Raw genomic sequence first — 18,190 nt, forward strand, 5'->3', positions numbered from 1 at the left:
TGCCAGCTGGCTTGCTGTTAGACTCTATCAATAGAAGGTGCTAGAAAGAAGCTCCAAAGCTGGAGGAGAAGAAAACATTTTGCCTGTTTGTTAGTTTGTTGGGTTTTTCCCAAGGGTGTCTGTGAGCAGCACCCACCGAGCTTTCATCCCTGTAGAGCAGAAGAACATTGTGTCCTTTGGCAGCAGTGACAATCCCTTTTCAGAGGCCTGGGCCCCAGCACACAGGTCCGTCCCCTAGCCTCCAAAGCTGGTAAACATAAGCAGCAGCTGAGAGCAGCCCTCCTCAGAGCTGAGAGTCACCCCACAAACCCTTTCTCTCACTTTTCCAGCTTTCCCTTTGATCCTTCAACTAGAGGGATGTAGCTGCGTTTGCTTTCGGCAGTTGTATTCTTAGACTCTCTGCTGCCCTTTTAATAGTTCACAACATTTCACTCTGTGAACAACGCTTTACATTATATTCTCTTTATTCACATTAGTAGTGTGGTTTCTATCTCCTGACAGACCCTTGACTGATGCACCATCTGTTCACTCACTGAATTGTGGTCGAGTGTCACCGCAAAAGGAGGACTTCAAGGAGTTCTTGGCCTCTGTGCTATGTCATGAGTTTATTTGTGTGTCCTGTGCCAGTACCACACTATATTAATTACTGTATTATTAGAGTAAATCTTCATATCCAATAGTCATGCAATTTTACAAGCGTCATCTTGGCTTTTCTAGATACTACATTTCCACCAGAATTTAGAATCAAGACACCAATTTCCATTGGTCAGTCATTCCAAAAGAGGATGAGGGACCCCTGGGTGGCTCAGTGTCTGAGCGTCTGCCTTTGGCTCAGGTTGTGATCCTGGGGTCCCTGGATCAAGTCCTGCCTCGGGCTCCCTGCAGGGAGCCTGCTTCTCCCTCTGCCTGTGTCTCTGCCTCTCTCTGTGTGTCTCTCATGAATAAATAAATAAAATCTTAAAAAATAAAAAAAAAGCTGAGATTTTGACTGGGATTGCTCTGTATCTGTAGATCAATTTGGAAAGAGTCGACTTTTTACAATGCTGATTTTTTTCATGGTAAACAAAGGAACATCCTCCTGAACATGATATATCCTGCTATGTATTTAAGACTTGCTTAATTTCTCACAAAACTGCTTTGTAACTTTCCTTATAGTGTTTTTACACATCTTTCATTAGATTTAACCTTATATATTTAAGGTTTTTTGATACTACCGTGAAAGGTATCATTATCATTTCATTTTCCACTTGCTTGTTGCTAGTATATAGAAGAAAAACAATTTTTCATTGATATAGTATCCATCAACCTTGCTAAATTTACTTATTAGTTCTAATAATTTATAAGTTTTATTTCTTTTTGTGTAGTTTTGATTAGCTGTCATTCCCAAGGATTTTGTCACCTTAAACAAAGTTGTCAAATTTATCCATATGAGGTTGCCCATAGTATCTCTTATTATCCTTTTAATGACTGAAGGATCGGTAATACTATCTTTTTTATCATTCTTCATATTGGAAAAATTTTTTTTTGCCTCTACTTTATCTTGATCAATACTTCTAGGGGTTTATCAATTTTATTAATTTTTTCAAAGAACCAACTTCTCACTTTGTTGATTTTCATTATCTTGTTCTTTTATCTTTATTTTGTTGTTCTTTCATCTTTATCTTTTTTTTTTCTTTCTACGTTTTGAATTTAATTTGCTCTCTTGCTACTGCTTCTTGAAAATGAAAAATTCCTCAAAGGAGTGCTATGGCTGCACTCTTCCAATTTTGATATGTCATATTTTTATTTTCATTTAATTCAAAACATTTGTTAATTTTATCTTGTTTTTAAGAACTTATGGATCACTTAGAATATGTTGCTTAATTTCCAAACATTTGGGAATTTTCTAGGGCTTTTGCTGTTATTATTGATTTCTAGTTGATTTTTACTGTGGTGAGAGAACTTAGAGTATGAATCTAGACTTTTAAAATTTATTACTATTTACACTATATCATATGGTCAATTTTGGCAAATGTTCCATGTGTGCTGGAAAAGGCTGTGTATCCTGCAGTTGTTGGGTGTGATGTTCTATAAATATCAATTAAAGCAAGATAAGGAATAATATTAACTGAGTTTTCTATAAACTTTTGTAGTAGCTTCTGTTAATTACTGAAAGAGATTCGTTAAAATATGCAGTTCTTGAATGGGTTTGTCTATCTCTTTTTAAAGTTCTGCTGAATTTTTCACTGTTATTTAGGTGCTAACACATTTTGAACCATCATGTCTTATTGGTGAATTTTATTAAAAGACATAAAACAGATTGAGAGAGAAAGAGAGAAATGGAAAGATTCCATATCATCAAGATAGCAAGTCTTTCCAAAATAATCTGTAAGTTAAATGCAAGATCAATCAATAGCTTAACAATTTCTGTTATTATAATTGTTAAATTCATTCCATAAATCATACAGAAGAATTAAAACATCAAAATAGACAAAACACTTTCAATGAAAGAATTTTAAAAAGGAGAATTCACATTTTACTATTCTTACAATTACAAACATTCAGAAATTAAAACAGAATGAGAGTCTATTGAGTTATATAAGAAAAGAATGCTTAGGAACATATCTATATCTATGACTCTATAAGAGTGTGGCATGTGACAGAGTTACATTACAAGTCAATGGAGAAAGTAGAGTTTAATTGTTAAATGGTACTAGTACAAATAGTTATTCATTTGGGAAGGAAAAATGTGTATCTCTGCTTTCTACACACAAAAAATGAATTAGAGGTATATTAAAGACCCAACTGTGATCTCTGTTTTGGGTACATTACAGAGTAGATACTTAGAATTAAATTATTACATTTCTAAGAAAATAAATATTAAAAATTGTTTTGAATGTTTTGCTAAGCTAGCAAAGAAGAAAAGCAAATAAGGGCCAAAATGATGGAATGCTAGAATTCTGTGATACAATGTGATACAGCCAGGTTTCATCTGCGGGAATGTGGCTAAGTCCTGGAGACCTTGAGCTTCTGCTTTGAAGGTTGCCTGGGGCAAGGACAGAGGACAAGTTTTGGGCCTTGCTAATGTGGGATACCTAACAAAAACCCTCTGCATAAAGCTGGTTACCCCAATGGCTCTTTACCCTCTGTATCAAAATGAAGAGAAAATAAACCTGTTATATAGTAAGTTTACACCTGTGTGGAGAAACTTTCCATTGAGTGAGAGTAAAAACCAAAATCTCTCCTGAGGATTTGTAACAAGTCATTACTCACCGTGGTTTATGGTCTGAATCCCTGTGACCAAGAAGGTCTAATAAACCTCAAACCACTCAGTTTGGTTGTATCTCCAGGCAACTAGTAGAAGCAAACACAAACCATCTTGGAGAAACACACTTGCATTTGAGACCTCAGAAAACTCAAACAAATGAAATAATAAAATTCCAAAGAACAAATAATCCAACAGTCAAAATGCATAGTCAATATTGGCTGGTATGACAATTATTGAGACAATTTGTCAGTTGGAAGATGTATGTTCCCGTGTGTTCCTGCAGCACCTTTCCAAGGGTATCATCCTTGGAGAAACTGTAGTACGTGTGCAAGGAGAAATGAGTATACACATGGATGCTGACTCAGTAGAGCCTATTGATAATTCAAAAGCAGTAGAAATGAATGAGCTGTTTCTCAACAGGTGAATAAATTGGGGTCATGAAATGCAACATCTCATAGAATGAATTCATTCCCTTTGAACAAGTCTCAGTATCACTGTGTTCAATTTTTTTAAGTCAATTACAAAAAGATGTGGGCGGATTGACACCATTCATCTAAAATTTTAGAACTCAAGGGGCGTTTGGGTAGCTTAGTTGGTTAATTATCTGCCTTTGGCTCAGATCATGATCCCAGAGTCCTGGGATCAAGTTCCACATCGGGCTCCCTGCTCATCACTGAGTCTGCTTCTCACTCTCCCTCTGCCTACTGCTCCCCTGCTTGTGCTTGCTCTCTCTTGCTCACTCTCTCTCTGCCAAATAAATAAATAAAATCTCTTAAAAATAAATAAAAATAAAAAATAAATAAAATTGTAAAACTGAAGTTACATGGTTGTTTAAAGCATAAAAAATACATGAGAATTTTAAACATTAACCTCTGAAAAATGTATTTTTTTCTGGGGCGGTAAGGCAGAGAGAAGTTGTGTGAGGCAGAGGAAAATAAGACTTAAGCTGTGCCTGTAAGATTTATATCTTTTCTTTTTTGTATGAGACAAATCTGAATCAAGTAATGCATTTTAGTCATACAAGTCTATTTTGTTTTTTTCTTGTCTGTATGTTTTAAATGCTTTAAATTATAAAATTTGAAACAAAGCAAAAATGGTAGAGACTCAAAACCAAACTCATGTTGATAAAAAATATCCATAATTAGTTGCCTTACTCAGTTTTACTCCAGGTATATAATTAATGCCAAATAATTCTTTGAAAATAAGTCTCAATGAAAAATCTTAGTTGGGTGTGATGTGATGCAGACAACCTGAAATCTGCTATCCAATAAATATCTCATTTACAACCATATTTCAGTCAACTTTGTATCAGTCTAGAAACTAGTAATATTATCTTTTTAAAGATATTTACCCCAGGGGTGCCTGGGTGACTCAGTCGGTTAAGTGTCCAACTCTTGATTTTAGCTCAAGTCATGATCTCGGGTGGTGGAATCAAGCCCCACACTGGGCTCCATGCTCAGCAGGGAGTCAGCTTGAGATTCTCTCTCTCCCTCTGCCCCTCTCCCCACTCATACTCTTGCTCTCTCAATTAATTAATTTTTTAAAAATACCCCCCCAAAAAAAAACTCCCCCAGGTTTTGCTATCCCATGGTCTTCTCCTCCCTGCGGAGGGTAGAATGATTCATCTGATGGTAAGCGGGAACCTGCCATAAACTGGGCCTGCCTGGCTAAGTCCTCCTTTTTCTTCTTGGGAAGTTAATATATCTCTTGGATAGCTAACTCTCTGGTAGGATTTTATAGTTTAGGGGTATTATCTCAAATCCAACACTTGGTGTATGTGCTTTGAACACTGAAAGATAAAATTAGGAGTAGAATGATAGATCAAAATAACATGTGGAGAAGATCCTCACAGGGCTTGGATTTGTGGACCACAGACTTGAATGTGTGGGGAAGGAGACTCCCCATTGGAAGTTCATAGAGTCTCACTTAGAGCATAGCAAGCCAAGAGGGTTTTCACTGTCATGTGATTGGAATGTAACGCTGTGGCCTGATCTTGGCAGGGGATTGCTGCTTCTGGCCGTTCTGTCCACTGGTCATTAGGTGTTTCGCAGAGGCAAGAGTGTACACCTGGGCAACTTCACAGAGCGCTTCAGATCACTCAGGCCCCTCAAAGGCAGGGGGGTTGTAAGACCTGAGGCAGGGTGCAGAGAAACAGTCCAAATATCAGGAAAGGTGGTGCTTCTACACCATCTGAAGCCAAATGGCAGAGGCTTTATAATGCTGGCCACTGCATCCTACTCCCCAGGCATATCTGAAGCAAAGATGCAAGTCTAAAGAAAAGACAACCATTCCACACTACACAATGGAAAAAAGAGAACAACGTTGGCTGTTTTCAATGCAAGACTGCTGAATATTTGCATGCTATGGAACCCTGGGGAGATAATGGATATAAATCATTAGAGCCAGTGTCTAGAAAGGCTGTACTGCATCCATCCGCTGCCTCAAATTCCACTCTGAATTTAGGGCCAAGATGGAACCCAAGGAAGGCCCAATGTTGAATTTATGTTTATACACAGCCTCGAGGGTGGAAAATATTTAATTACTTGATGTGTTTCAAGGTGATTCTGTTACTGTAGGTGGCATGCAGATACTCTGAGGGAACTTGCCTGAGAAAATTTATGGAATTCAATAGCACCAGAGAAAAAGCTACTGTGGAGCAAGAACCAATTTTCTCTGGACTCCTCTGAGGGTATGGTTCTTAGCTGCAGGTGCACATTGTAATAATCAATTAATTCGAAATCTCTAATAAAACACATGCATACATACATACATACCTCTAGAAATGAGATCCAGGCATTGGTACTGAGATACTGAATAGGGATGTCTAGTCTCAAGGCTGACAAATAGCTGGGATCTACCAAATAAATGTTGGTGCCTTGCCCAATTTCCTCTCATACGTGATGTGGCCTTTCACTTTCCTAGGTAAGTCACCTAAGAAATTTTAGTTATGTTATCAACATATTTTTCACAGCAGATAATCCAACATTGCAATTTAATCCAGCCATCTCAGAAAAGCTCAGCTGAATAGTCATTTTTCTTTGGAGACCAAAAGGTCTCACAATCCCACCATTCCTTTTGTTCTTGCTCTCCTGAAGTGAAAAATGTAAGTTTCTCAGTTCTCTTACCAGACACAAATTACTACCATTTAACCATGAAGATACAGGATAATTACATAGGAGAATAATCTGGGTAATAAGAAAAATAGAATTTCTGCTTTATATTCCTCAAATATATGCTGTCCAAGATATTTTTAGACTTTTTATGGCTGGATACTTCCCAGGAAAGAAAGTTGGTTCTTCCATCAGAAATTTGCTCTTTCTATCTAAGGATTTTTAGATCTTTAGATCTTTGGAAAGTGTTTTCCAAGGCCCAGAATTTTAAGCCACTGAGGGATAATTAACAAGGATAAAAAAGGTATTGGGAGTTTAGCCAGCATCACACAGAGCCAGGCCCACAGCCTGACTTACAACCCATGTCTCCAGCTTCCAGACCCATGAGACTCTGCTTTTCCCAAGTCAACAAGTACTCACCACATCCTAGTGCTCATTATACACATTTGATTCTCATCTTATTTCTGAGTACTTATTGGGCTAGTTTTCTTGACTTGTCTGTTTCTATATTAAGCATTTTTGGGGTTATTAAAAAAAAGAAGTCCAATTGCTAGTTATTATGGTTTCCCGTTATGAACTTATTAATGATTTCTTGCTTGTTTATGACATTCCTCTGAGTAATTCCATCTCAAAATTTGCCATGAACCCTAACCTGTTTTCCAAACTCATAATTTCTGCAGAGAACAACATGTTCTATTGGAATCACTTGAAATAGTGTCACAAATGACTCTTGGAGATAGCATGATCCAGGTGCAATGTCATGTTCGCCTTGGTTAGTTATTGCTCTTGGCTTTGCCACAATTGATGCTCACATTGTATTAAATAGACATGACTTATTTGGGTCTCACCTTGCCGGTAATGCCGGCAGAGCTCTCTCCACTCGGCTTGATGCATGCTGTTTAACATCACGATGATTCCCAGATTACATCCCTTTTCATTTACTGTCTGTCATTCCATGCGGCTCAGTTCCTGGCCCATTGTCCCTTCCCTGTCTTTTTGGCTTCACTGCTCAACATGATTGCTGGATAGCAGTCTTGGAAAGAGATTCTGAGAAGATTTATCATACTGTGGTGGAGCTGGTGTCAAAATCCATTTCAAAAATTCAGATCTTTAAAAGTGAAGTCTTTGATGGTTTTAAACTTGCTTTGAAGTGTGAAGAAGCTTCATGATCAAAACCAAAACTTGATAAGGGAATATTTAAATGTTAATGCTAAGTCTATTTATTCTTATAATAATGATGATATTATAGCTTCTAACACCTATTGAGTACTAACTGTACTACTATATGCTCAAAGTGTTTTGCATGTATTGTTTCATTTAATTTCATACCAGTCCTATAAAGAAACCTGGACAAATCTAACTCAAGAGTCTATAGATCTTAATCATCACCCATAGATAGAGGAATTCAAAGCCATAACCAACAAACTCCTCTCATTAAAAAGGACAGGATATTCTAATCTGCAGATATTTCTTGGAGTCAAGTTAATTGGCTGTAAGTCATAGGACTTGTCAACTTTCATTTATGGATGTGGCAATTTTAATGTCTTTAAAAATGCAGGCACTATTTCTTATTCTTTGATTCAATAAACTTTGGTTGAACAAGTATTTGCCAGGTGCTGTGCTATGTGTGGTTAGGACATTAAGTTTAAAAAGACACATTTCTTGCCTCAAATCATTCCCAATCAGATTAAAGAAACAGACGTGGAAATAAAGCCTTGAAATATAGTGTGATAAAGGTTCTGATGGAGGTGTACACAAAGTATGAGAGTGGGAAAGAGGAGACCAATCCATTTGGATTTATGGTAATATGTCAACATACTCCGATGTTCAAGTATTACCCTCAGCAATTCAGCTACTCTGGAAAAAAACCCCTAAAACTCTGTTTCTTAAATAAATTAGCTTTTCCCCCAAGAGATGTACCATAGTGTTGTGATTTGGGAATGTAACCTGTGGAGCCAGGGTGGCTGGGTTTGAAGCCTGGCTCCATTAATTTTTGGCAACTTACCTCACCTCTCTGTGGCTCAGTTTCCTTATTTGTAAAACAGGGATAATAATTTTAATAATAGAATCGTTGTGAGATTTGAATAAGTTAGTATATGTAAACTCCTTACAACAACACCTGATAAATAATAAGCACTATATGTATTAGCTATTGTTATTCTAATGTTAATAAAAATATTGACATTCAATGAAAGATGTTTATAAAGTAAGGATGGATATCTTTCTTCAAATAAAGTAGGTGATATTAATGACAACACATACATTTGAACTTCTAATATATTCTAGGTACCATGCCATGGCCTGGAGAACAAATGCAATTCAAGAGCTCAGGAATAGTCAAGGAGCTTGTAATGAAATGGCAGCAGCAAAAGACTAGCCACAATACATTAAAATGAGTGATATTTAAGTACAATGTACTATGGAAAAATGCAGATGAATGGAAAAATTAATTCAGTCCCCATGGACCCATAAAAACTTTATTGAAGAGGTCACATTTGAGCCAGACTTTGAAGGAATCCAACCAAATAAGTATCAAGGCCATTGCAGTCATAAGGAGCAATATGGCAAAGATATAAAGGGATAACAGAAAAACAGAAAGTTGAAGGTTTGTGAGGCGCTTATGCAAGAGTGGAGATGAGCAGGGAAAAGCCGAGTTAGTTCTTACCAAGAGCTTTCTAGTTAATTCTAAACTCAGGAAAAGGCAGTGCAACATGGTAACATCTGCATTTTAGAAATACTCCTGTGGCACCATGGGGAATAGATTTGAAGAGAAAATAAAGGTAGAAAAAAACATCAAAAGATTATTGCAACGATCCTAAAGAGAAATGCAGATGGCCTGAGCCTGGGCCATGACTGGGGATGAGGAAGAGAGAAAATACAGTGGAGGTATCAACAAAAAGGAGTGACACAGTAGATAAAGAGAAGGTGTTGAAGATGACTCTGAGGTATCTGACTTGGACGACTAAGTACTTGTTAATCCTGATAACCAAGATCAAAAAAGCAGAAGGAGAAGCAGATTTGTCTAAACCATCTCTTTTTAGCAGCTAAAAAATTCAATCATGGGTCCGCTTCACTCGTCTACATAACCCGTCAACCGTTGTAAGCAGCCAAGTTTGTGTGTGTGTCCTACCTGGGGGTATTTTATGTATTTGGAGTACAGGCAGGTATTTGGGAGAAGCAAGGGGGAGAGACTGGGGCAGTGTTAACCCTTCACCATCCTAGAAGAGGTATCTCCCAGACCCAAACTGTGGGCAAGAGAGAACGAGAGGAGAAAGGTGTGAGTGAGTGTGACTGTGTGCGTATGAACCCAAGTAAGACTTAGTTACCTAAGCACCTGGGGAGGCAGTGAGCCCTCAGCAAAGGAATGGCATCACGGTGTACAGAGTAGGCATATGAATGTTCCAAACAGCCCCAAGAGCTTTCTAGCCCCTAGCTTTCTAGCTTTCTAGCCCTAAGGGCTCAGGAGAGCAGTCCTGATGAGGGCTATGGATCTCAAAGTCCTGGGAATCTGCTAGGAATTTGGAAATAGTTACCATCAGCAAGGAAGAGGAAGTGGAAGGAGAAGAAGACTAAAGTCACAAGCCTGAGAAACTCCCAAATGAAAGGGGTATCAAGAAGAAAGAAAATAACTAGTAGAATGTAGAACAGACATAGAGGAAGCAGCCAATGCAATGAGTGTCCGGCTGTGTCGGTTGGAGGGACGATGAGGGAGTTGGAAGCAGAAGGATAAAGAGAGGGAAAAACAGTAGGCAGTAAAATTGTGGAAGTTACAAGACAAGATTTGAAGAAAGTTGTGGTGACCTGGGGTCAAAGAGATCAAGAAGAGTAGAAGTCAGTACTCTCAATTCATAGAAATGAATAGAAAGAAATGTAACCAAATTCTATTTAAGTGCCCAGTATGGGGAGGAGTGCAGGAGGACGTACAGTGTATAGAGGTAGAAACGTAATCTAAGCATGTTTCTGGAAGCCTCAGTGCCAGGAAACCATGGGGTTGTTGGAGTAGCCCATCTGATTATTGCTCAAGGCCCCAGAACTGCACACAGAGAACCATGAGAAAGACCTTGAAACAAGGTCTGAACTGAAACAGTTCTCATGGCCACTTCAGGGACAAATCCATACCAAGACTTTTTCCATCACTTTGATGCCAAAACTGGGCATGACACTGTTTGGAACATTCATATGCCTACTCTGTACACCGTGATGCCATTCCTTTGCTGAGGGCTCACTGCCTCCCCAGGTGCTTAGCTAAGTCTTACTTGGGTTCATACGCACACAGTCACACACAGTCACACTCACACCTTTCTCCTCTCGTTCTCTCTTGCCCACAGTTTGGGTCTGGGAGATACCTCTTCTAGGATGGTGAAGGGTTAACACTGCCCCAGTCTCTCCCCCTTGCTTCTCCCAAATACCTGCCTGTACTCCAAATACATAAAATACCCCCAGGTAGGACACACACGCAAACTTGGCTGCTTACAACGGCTGATGGGTTATGTAGATGAGTGAAGCAGACCCATGGTGACTATGTCGAACTGGAGCTCAAGCAGCCCATCTCACTGAGCAGTCACTGTAGGGTTATAGCTAACTCCTCCTTGAGAAATTACAGATCCATCTGTGACAGATCTTCCAGACTTTTATAGTAAGTGTCCCAACTTTTAACTGCTAGCAGCTATTAAAAAACGTTTAAACACTGAGAAGAAATACAAAACACATCTGAAGGCAAAGGGGCCCAGAACTCATGAATGTGACACATCTGCCTTAAAGTTTTCAGCTTTTGAATCCAAAAACTAGAAGCATGGCAGATTATTCTGCTTTCCACTTTGTCACTTCCCCCCAAGTGTCCCCTGTGCCTGAACCATGTGGACATGTAGGGGTGGTGGTGAGACAGGAAAGAAAGACCAAGATTCAAGAATATAGATGTAGAAATATTATGCAGCACAAGATAAAGAATCTAAACCAAAAGAAGGGCAGAAAACTAAGATCTATTGTACACTTTTGATGTAACCAATCACACACACGTTATTACCTCATTTCATCTTCATAATGATTCTGATAAATATGAATCATTGTCCCCAGTTTACAGGTGAGAACCTGAGCTTCAAGGGGAGAAAGCAATTTGCCTGTGATTACACGAAGGTAGAGCTGGAATTTAAAACCAGATTATTCTTACTAGAAGTCATATTCCTATTCAAACTGCTTTCCAAGTGGCTGAATGCTCATGTAATGATAAGTGTGGATGTTGCTAATATAAAATATAAATATGTTTAGGACCATCTGTTTCTATCTAGTCAAATGCCCATTACCATCCTCCTTGGGAAAAATAGACATCTGGGGAGCTGGCCTCTGTCACAACTCCAATGCCGTTACTTCCTCTTTTTCTCCATCCAAGTTCTTCCTCCAAATCTCTGTTCTTTCAGACTTATGGACCATCTAGTCAAGAATGTTACTTAAAATGTTTTTTCTTTACATAAGTCCATAGGGCTATGCTGAATCTTGGCATAACTGTGGTTACGTACAAAACTAGCAAACGTATACCTTAGTTCTAGAATTTATTAAAAAAACCTATCTACCCTACACGTGCATGGAAGACACCACTTCTATTTAATGCTCAACTGGATGTTTTAGTCAATATAATAAATAAAAAAGGAATAAAAACATATAAGTATTGGAAAGAAGGAAATAAAGTTGTGTATTATGAGCCAATGACACAGTGGTAGATACAGAAAATCCTTAAATAAAATAATCTACAGGTAAATTATTAAAATTAATGTAGTAAGTTTAGCAAGGTTACTGGATTCAAGATCAACACAAAGGTTGTATATCTCTATACATTAATTTATTTTAATGTTTATGAATTTTCTGTTAGAAGTCTTCCAATTATCTATTAGATTTATTTCTAGGTATTTGATATTTTATGATTTTTTAAAAAATGATATCTTTTTAAAATTATCCAAATGTGTATTTTTTTACCATTGTTATACAAAATATAACTTTTTGTGTGTTGACCTTGAATCCAACAACTTTGCCACAGTTACTTATTAATTTAAATGATTGAATGATTTCTAACAGAAAAGTTCTAAAACATTATTAAGAGAAATTAAAGAGAATCTAAAAAAGTGGATAGCTATACCAAGGAGAGGGAGACTTAGTTTATAAATATGTCTATTCTCCCCAAACTAAGCTATAAATTCAAAACAGTCTCAGTAAAAATTCTAGTAGGACTTTGTGTTGAGTGTGTGTGTATAAATTGGCAAGCTGATCCTAAGATTTCTATACAAATGGAAGGGCAAAGAATAACCACAACATTTAAGAAGAACAACAAAGTAAGAGAGCTAATTCTGCTTTATATCAAGGCTTATAACATTTAACAGTATGGTATCAGTCCAAGGAGAACAAAACAAAGAGTCCAGAAACAGACCTTGAGACAATTCGGAATATATCCCACCTTTGCTAGCTGGCCGTGTCTGTCTAGTATAGAGCTAGCTCTTATGGAGAGGTGTTTGGGAAAGGTGTGTATTATCACCCAAGACAGTCACCCTTTCTAAGGGTACAAAAGTTACACTTTTCAACTGTTCACAGCTCAAATTATGTGAATCTTGGTCAATTTAGATTATAGGCATCAGACAGTGTCTCTTTCATCAACAGGATAAAATCCTACTTTAATGCTCTAAGTTGGGTCCAGTAAATTCAGTCTCTTAAAAGATGTGCTTATATTATTGTAAGATTGATTATAAACGGGATCAGTCTGCTACCATGGAAAATGAGAAACACTAACTACATGTGTTTGCTAGGTGTGTTAAAGAGGACTTTCACTAGAGTAGATGATGGGAAACAAAATATTTTAGTTGGGCTCATTACACTCCAACAAAATCAGGATATACCAGTAAGGTAGACAAAGAAAGAAGGATGTTGAGTAGACCATTAATTTCTAATGTTTCTGCCTCAGGAAGGACTGAGAAATATCACATAAGATGGTGGCAACAGGAAAGCAGAGAAATGGACAGATTTGAGAAGCATTTGCCAAAATCTAATCTAATTACCTATATCTAAATTAGTGCATCAGTGTAGTATTAAACATAATGAACATAATTCCTACATTTCTCCTAATTGGAAGAAAAATTTCCATGTACATGGAATTATCAATCTGATCAAAACGGAAACAATCCAGGAAATTCTATATAATTTCTCATGAAAACTTTAAATGTCAGTTATACTTTCCACAGTTATACTATCCTTTAATCAAAAAGTCCAGCCCCTTGTGCTTGCTCTCTAAATGCCCAGTTGCTATGACAGTCTTCGTCTACTCAATCCAATCCTTGCCATTCTCAGCAGGGCTTTGTATTAGAGGAAAGTACATTTCCTAGGCTCCCTTGTTCTCGGGCTTCTAGACGAGTTCAGCCCATGGAAGATACTGGCAAAAGACTGGAGTGGGCCAGAGAGAAGCAACCAGGGCACGTCTCCCTTTCTCTGTTGTGACAGTAGCTGCTGAGTCACTGCCATGGCTCCTACTCCTACTAGCCAGCCCTTCCTCTGCGGTCCCTGCCAATACTCCCACCGTGGTGGATTTCAAGCTACCAATGTGATGTCACTGTGCACATGTTATATATACAGTCTGCCGTTGGGAGTTGGTGTGAGCCAGCTCCAGCCATAGTGAAGGGGCATCCTGGTGTGCTGAAAATATTCTGAATCGTGATCCGGACGGTACTTACACAGGTGGAGTCTTAAGGTTTGTTCACTTGATGGTGTGTATATTATACCTAAATAAATAGTAAAACGTAACAATGCCTGTAGGAACTCGAAGGACAAAAGCACTTATATCCATGTCTCAGGGGAAGATCCAAAGAGGTACTAGAGATTCAGAGACTAAAAGGCAATGCTCAGATCCTCTTGCTCACCAACCCCCCACCACCACCACCAACAGCGAGGAAAAAAAAAAGAGATCCCATTAGTCAACATTAGCACAAACAGAAGAGAGATGTTGACTTTCAGCTGGGCCGCCCTCAAGTTCTTCAACTTGAGACTCAACTCAACCTCATCACCAACAGCTGATAATGCCACATGAAAGAGAGCGTTGCTTCCAGATTCACTGCTTTAACTAACTATGGCCCCATCCATCACTTAGCAATGAAGATTACTCCACTGGGTGGCTCCAGTTGAATGTCTTAAGCACAGGACCCCCTGAACACAATGATCAGACAGGAAAATACACCAGCATAAACAATGTTACTTTTATTTTAAGTAAAAATCGCATTCATATCATTTTCCTTGTGTCACTCAAATCTTAAATATGTTCAATATGTCTGGAAGATATCTGTGATCTAGCTAAATGAGACATTTTAATAAGACAGCTGCTCCTAACATGTACAGTATTTGTATATTTAAAGTTACAAAACGAAAGCAAAATGTTAAAGGGGCTTGATGGATGAGAGCTCGACACATCCACAGATTCATTTGTTCCCAATCTGGCAGTACAGGACCATAGAAAATACCAGACCAAGTATCTAGAAAATAAAATAACAAGATTAACATGGAATTTAAAATGCTGGAGACATTACAAATAGAAAGACTATTACATATGAAAAGATCCCGGCTACTGACAGTTCTCATCTTATTTTCCTAAGTCATCGCTCTGCTTGGATGACCAGTGAGATGAAAAGAGCATTGAGAAAGCTCTTGGAGTATTCTGTGTTTTTAATCAGTTTTTAGCTGGCCAATCCGCTTGTAACTGGCCCTGTCTGATTGTGCAGGATTGGCTGCCCTCAGAGCACCCTATCTTTCTCAAACACACACACCCTTCTGTGGGGCATCTACCCTGGAGCTCTGAAGAACTCAGGCCTCTGGGGGGCTAAATGTACCTACTGCTTCCATGAATAGGTTATGCGATCATCTGGTTTAGATCATCTGCATAAAATCAAGGTGTCTAGAATTTCTCTTGCCATATTTTTAGGCATTGCCAAGAGGAATGAAGAAAGTAACTTTTTTTTTTTCTTAAAAAGCTTCTAAATCTACAGGGAATAGCTTAATTCAGGAATTTCCTTTGAAGTGAAAAAGCACAGCTGAAAATCTGGGGCATAATTTCCATCTCATTAAATGGCTCTCCCAAGAATGAGGGACCCTAAAACTTGCCCTCGTTGACTCGGCAGTCAGTGCCTGGCCTGCTGTGGCTTCGAAGCAGAAATGATGGAAAGGACCCCTGTGTATTATAGATGGAAAGTTTCCTCCCCACCCGAGGCAGGAAGAGAGCCAGGGGCCATTTATGCTGAGTCATCCTAAGTGTTCCTCCTGTACTGAGGCATCCTGCTTACTAATTCTTTCCTGGAAATGCATTTCAGATGAGAACTGCTGCCCAGTATTTCTTCCTTCTTAAAAACAAAACAGTAGACACCAATTCTCTGCAAAAATAATGATTTTCATCCATAATATTCTTTTAGAATGTTCTTTTAGAATGACCTGGAAAAGCCCTGAAATTTCATCTTTTTGCCTTGGTCTCAAGCCTTCAGTCTGGGAACAAGTATTAGGAAAGAGTAAAGAAAATGGACAAAATATTGGGATAAGGCAACTCTCTATTGCCATTCACTGTCACATCCTTGTAATAGAAGTCCAGCATTCATCAGCATACTAGATGATTAATATCACATTTTCTTGCATCAGAAAAGATAATTTATCATTGTTCATAAAAGTGGGAATAATTAAAAGAGATTCATCATACAGTAATATATGCTAGGACGCAGGATAACCTTGTAGGCTGTGTGCATGAGTTCTCATATTCTGAGGCGGTCCAAAAAACGTTATAAAATTCTCATTTCCCTATCTTTTAACTGCTCTGTTCCTACGACCTCCTGTCAAGATAATGTTTATCCTAGGAAGTGATGACTATCATTGTCAATGGCTTTTTCCCTCCCCATTAATTAGAATGAGGAGTGAGAGTTCTGCTGATTTTCTGTGCTAGTAAGTTGTGTAGTCAAATAAGGAGAGATATGATAGCCTGGTTATTTAATTCTGTAATGAGAATTCCAATATCTATAGATAAAATTTCCTTACAAAATAAAGCATTTTGCATAGATCCCTGACATCTTATCTGAGAAAAATCCCTCAGGGATGTGGTCTTAACAGATTGAAAATACCTATTGCTCAGTCTGTCACAGCCTGTGCCTAAGCAGATTAACATCAAACGTCTAAATGTCAGAGGGTGATTTTTTCATGTGATATTTGTCTATGGAAATAGTTTGAATATACTTTCCGCAGGAAGATATTTGTTTCTATTTCCTTCTTAAAAATAGTAATTAGAGAGATTTTTTTCTATGTATATTTATGTTTTCTTGAATTTGAATTTGGGAAACAGAATGGAGACAGACCTCAGTGTTAAGCAACTAATATTAACTCCTGTAAGACAGACTAATGTACATTTTTTGGATACAGTTTTGTAGACTGGATATTTTCAAAGCTCCTTTTTAAAAATTTGTTTTTAAAAAAAGATTTATTTGTTTATTTATTCATGACAGACACACACACACAGAGAGAGAGAGAGGCAGAGACACAGGCAGAGGGAGAAGCAGGCTCCATACGGGGAGCCTGACGTGAGACTCGATCCTGGGTCTCCAGGATCACACCCTGGGCCGAAGGCAGCACTAAACCGCTGGGCCACCGGGGCTGCCCCAAAGCTCCTTTTTGAATAAAAAGAGGAGTAATATAAAATTATTTTTTTCTCTTCAAATCCTAGAGGGAGGGCAGGCTTTTAGATTGAGGGAGTGAACAACAAAAAATGGCCAAGAGTTTTTTGAATCAACCATTTGCTATATCTACATGTAGTCTAGAAATCACACTTAACTGGCAGTAAATCAGGAAAATGGTGATACTTTGTGATACCACTGTACAAATTCCATATCTATAAATTATTCTTTGGAAGGTCTTTTTCTTATACATGTCTTTAGAACAAGCAGTAAAATACTAGACGTGTAACAAACACATGGAATATACCAATTTCATAAAATACTGAAATGCTATTCCTCCTGTAATCTTATTTTCCATTAAATGTACTTAGATTCTTGGCAATGCCTTTGGCTATGATATGAGAGACATCGATCTTCCTAGTTGATTGTGTCCTTATTTTCTCTGGCTTTGCTTCCGAGAAGTTTCTTAAAAGCATCAGTGGTTTGTAGCCAGTAATAGTCAATTGTCTGAATTCGAGTCTAATATGGATTTGACACTTATAATGACACTTACACTGAATACCTCATTTAAAGCCTGATCTTTTCAATCATTCGTTTAAAGTCTATTCCCCCAACATATATGTATGTGTGTTTCATGCTTATAAATATATGAGTACATTTGTGTGTGATTCCTTACTCATCTCTACAACCATTAGCTCGTATTTCTATTCTTTTCATAAACCCCAGGTACAAAGGAGAGAGAAAAAGGACATTATACAAAAGGCTGAATCCAGAGAGATAGACCTAGCATATAGCACCATTTGACATCCATTATATATCAGACAAAAAGAAAGTTAGCCATGTCTACTGAGAGAATGTGCCATACTTAGACCTGTTAATTTGGACTATAAGGAAGTACTACTCAACAGCCCAACCTGCTGTTCAAACTCTACAGTTAACCTAAAAGAGCACTTAGAACACTAAATTGCTTCAATCCCAGCTAAAATTCCTCTCTGTCAGTAAAGTGGCACAAGTAAGAGATAGAAAGCTACCAGAAATCCAGGGGAGGACATTGTATAGTATTCTACAAAAGTGAAGGGGAAGTCACTCATCTGACCTAACCAGCCCCCAGAGGCAGTAACCAGGAGGACACCTCACATGTCATTAGGATCCTTGCCAATGTCTTG

At 38.1% G+C, this 18,190-nt stretch overlaps 1 protein-coding gene across 3 annotated transcripts in view; it reads right to left on the reverse strand.

Moving 5' to 3' along the window:
- Positions 1 to 14,558: 14,558 nt before the first annotated feature.
- TSPAN8 (tetraspanin 8) overlaps positions 14,559 to 18,190 on the reverse strand; it is a 36,047-nt gene continuing 32,415 nt past the window's right edge. For all 3 annotated transcript variants that reach the window (XM_055327820.1, XM_055327821.1, XM_055327819.1), the window contains one exon: positions 14,559 to 14,855. In XM_055327820.1, coding sequence (XP_055183795.1) covers positions 14,802 to 14,855 — 54 coding nt within the window. In that variant the 3' untranslated portion in view covers positions 14,559 to 14,801. The remainder of the gene's footprint in view (positions 14,856 to 18,190) is intronic.

The sequence above is a fragment of the Nyctereutes procyonoides genome, unplaced genomic scaffold (assembly GCF_905146905.1).
Source record: "Nyctereutes procyonoides isolate TBG_1078 unplaced genomic scaffold, NYPRO_anot_genome, whole genome shotgun sequence".
Classification (NCBI taxonomy): Eukaryota; Metazoa; Chordata; class Mammalia; order Carnivora; family Canidae; genus Nyctereutes; species Nyctereutes procyonoides.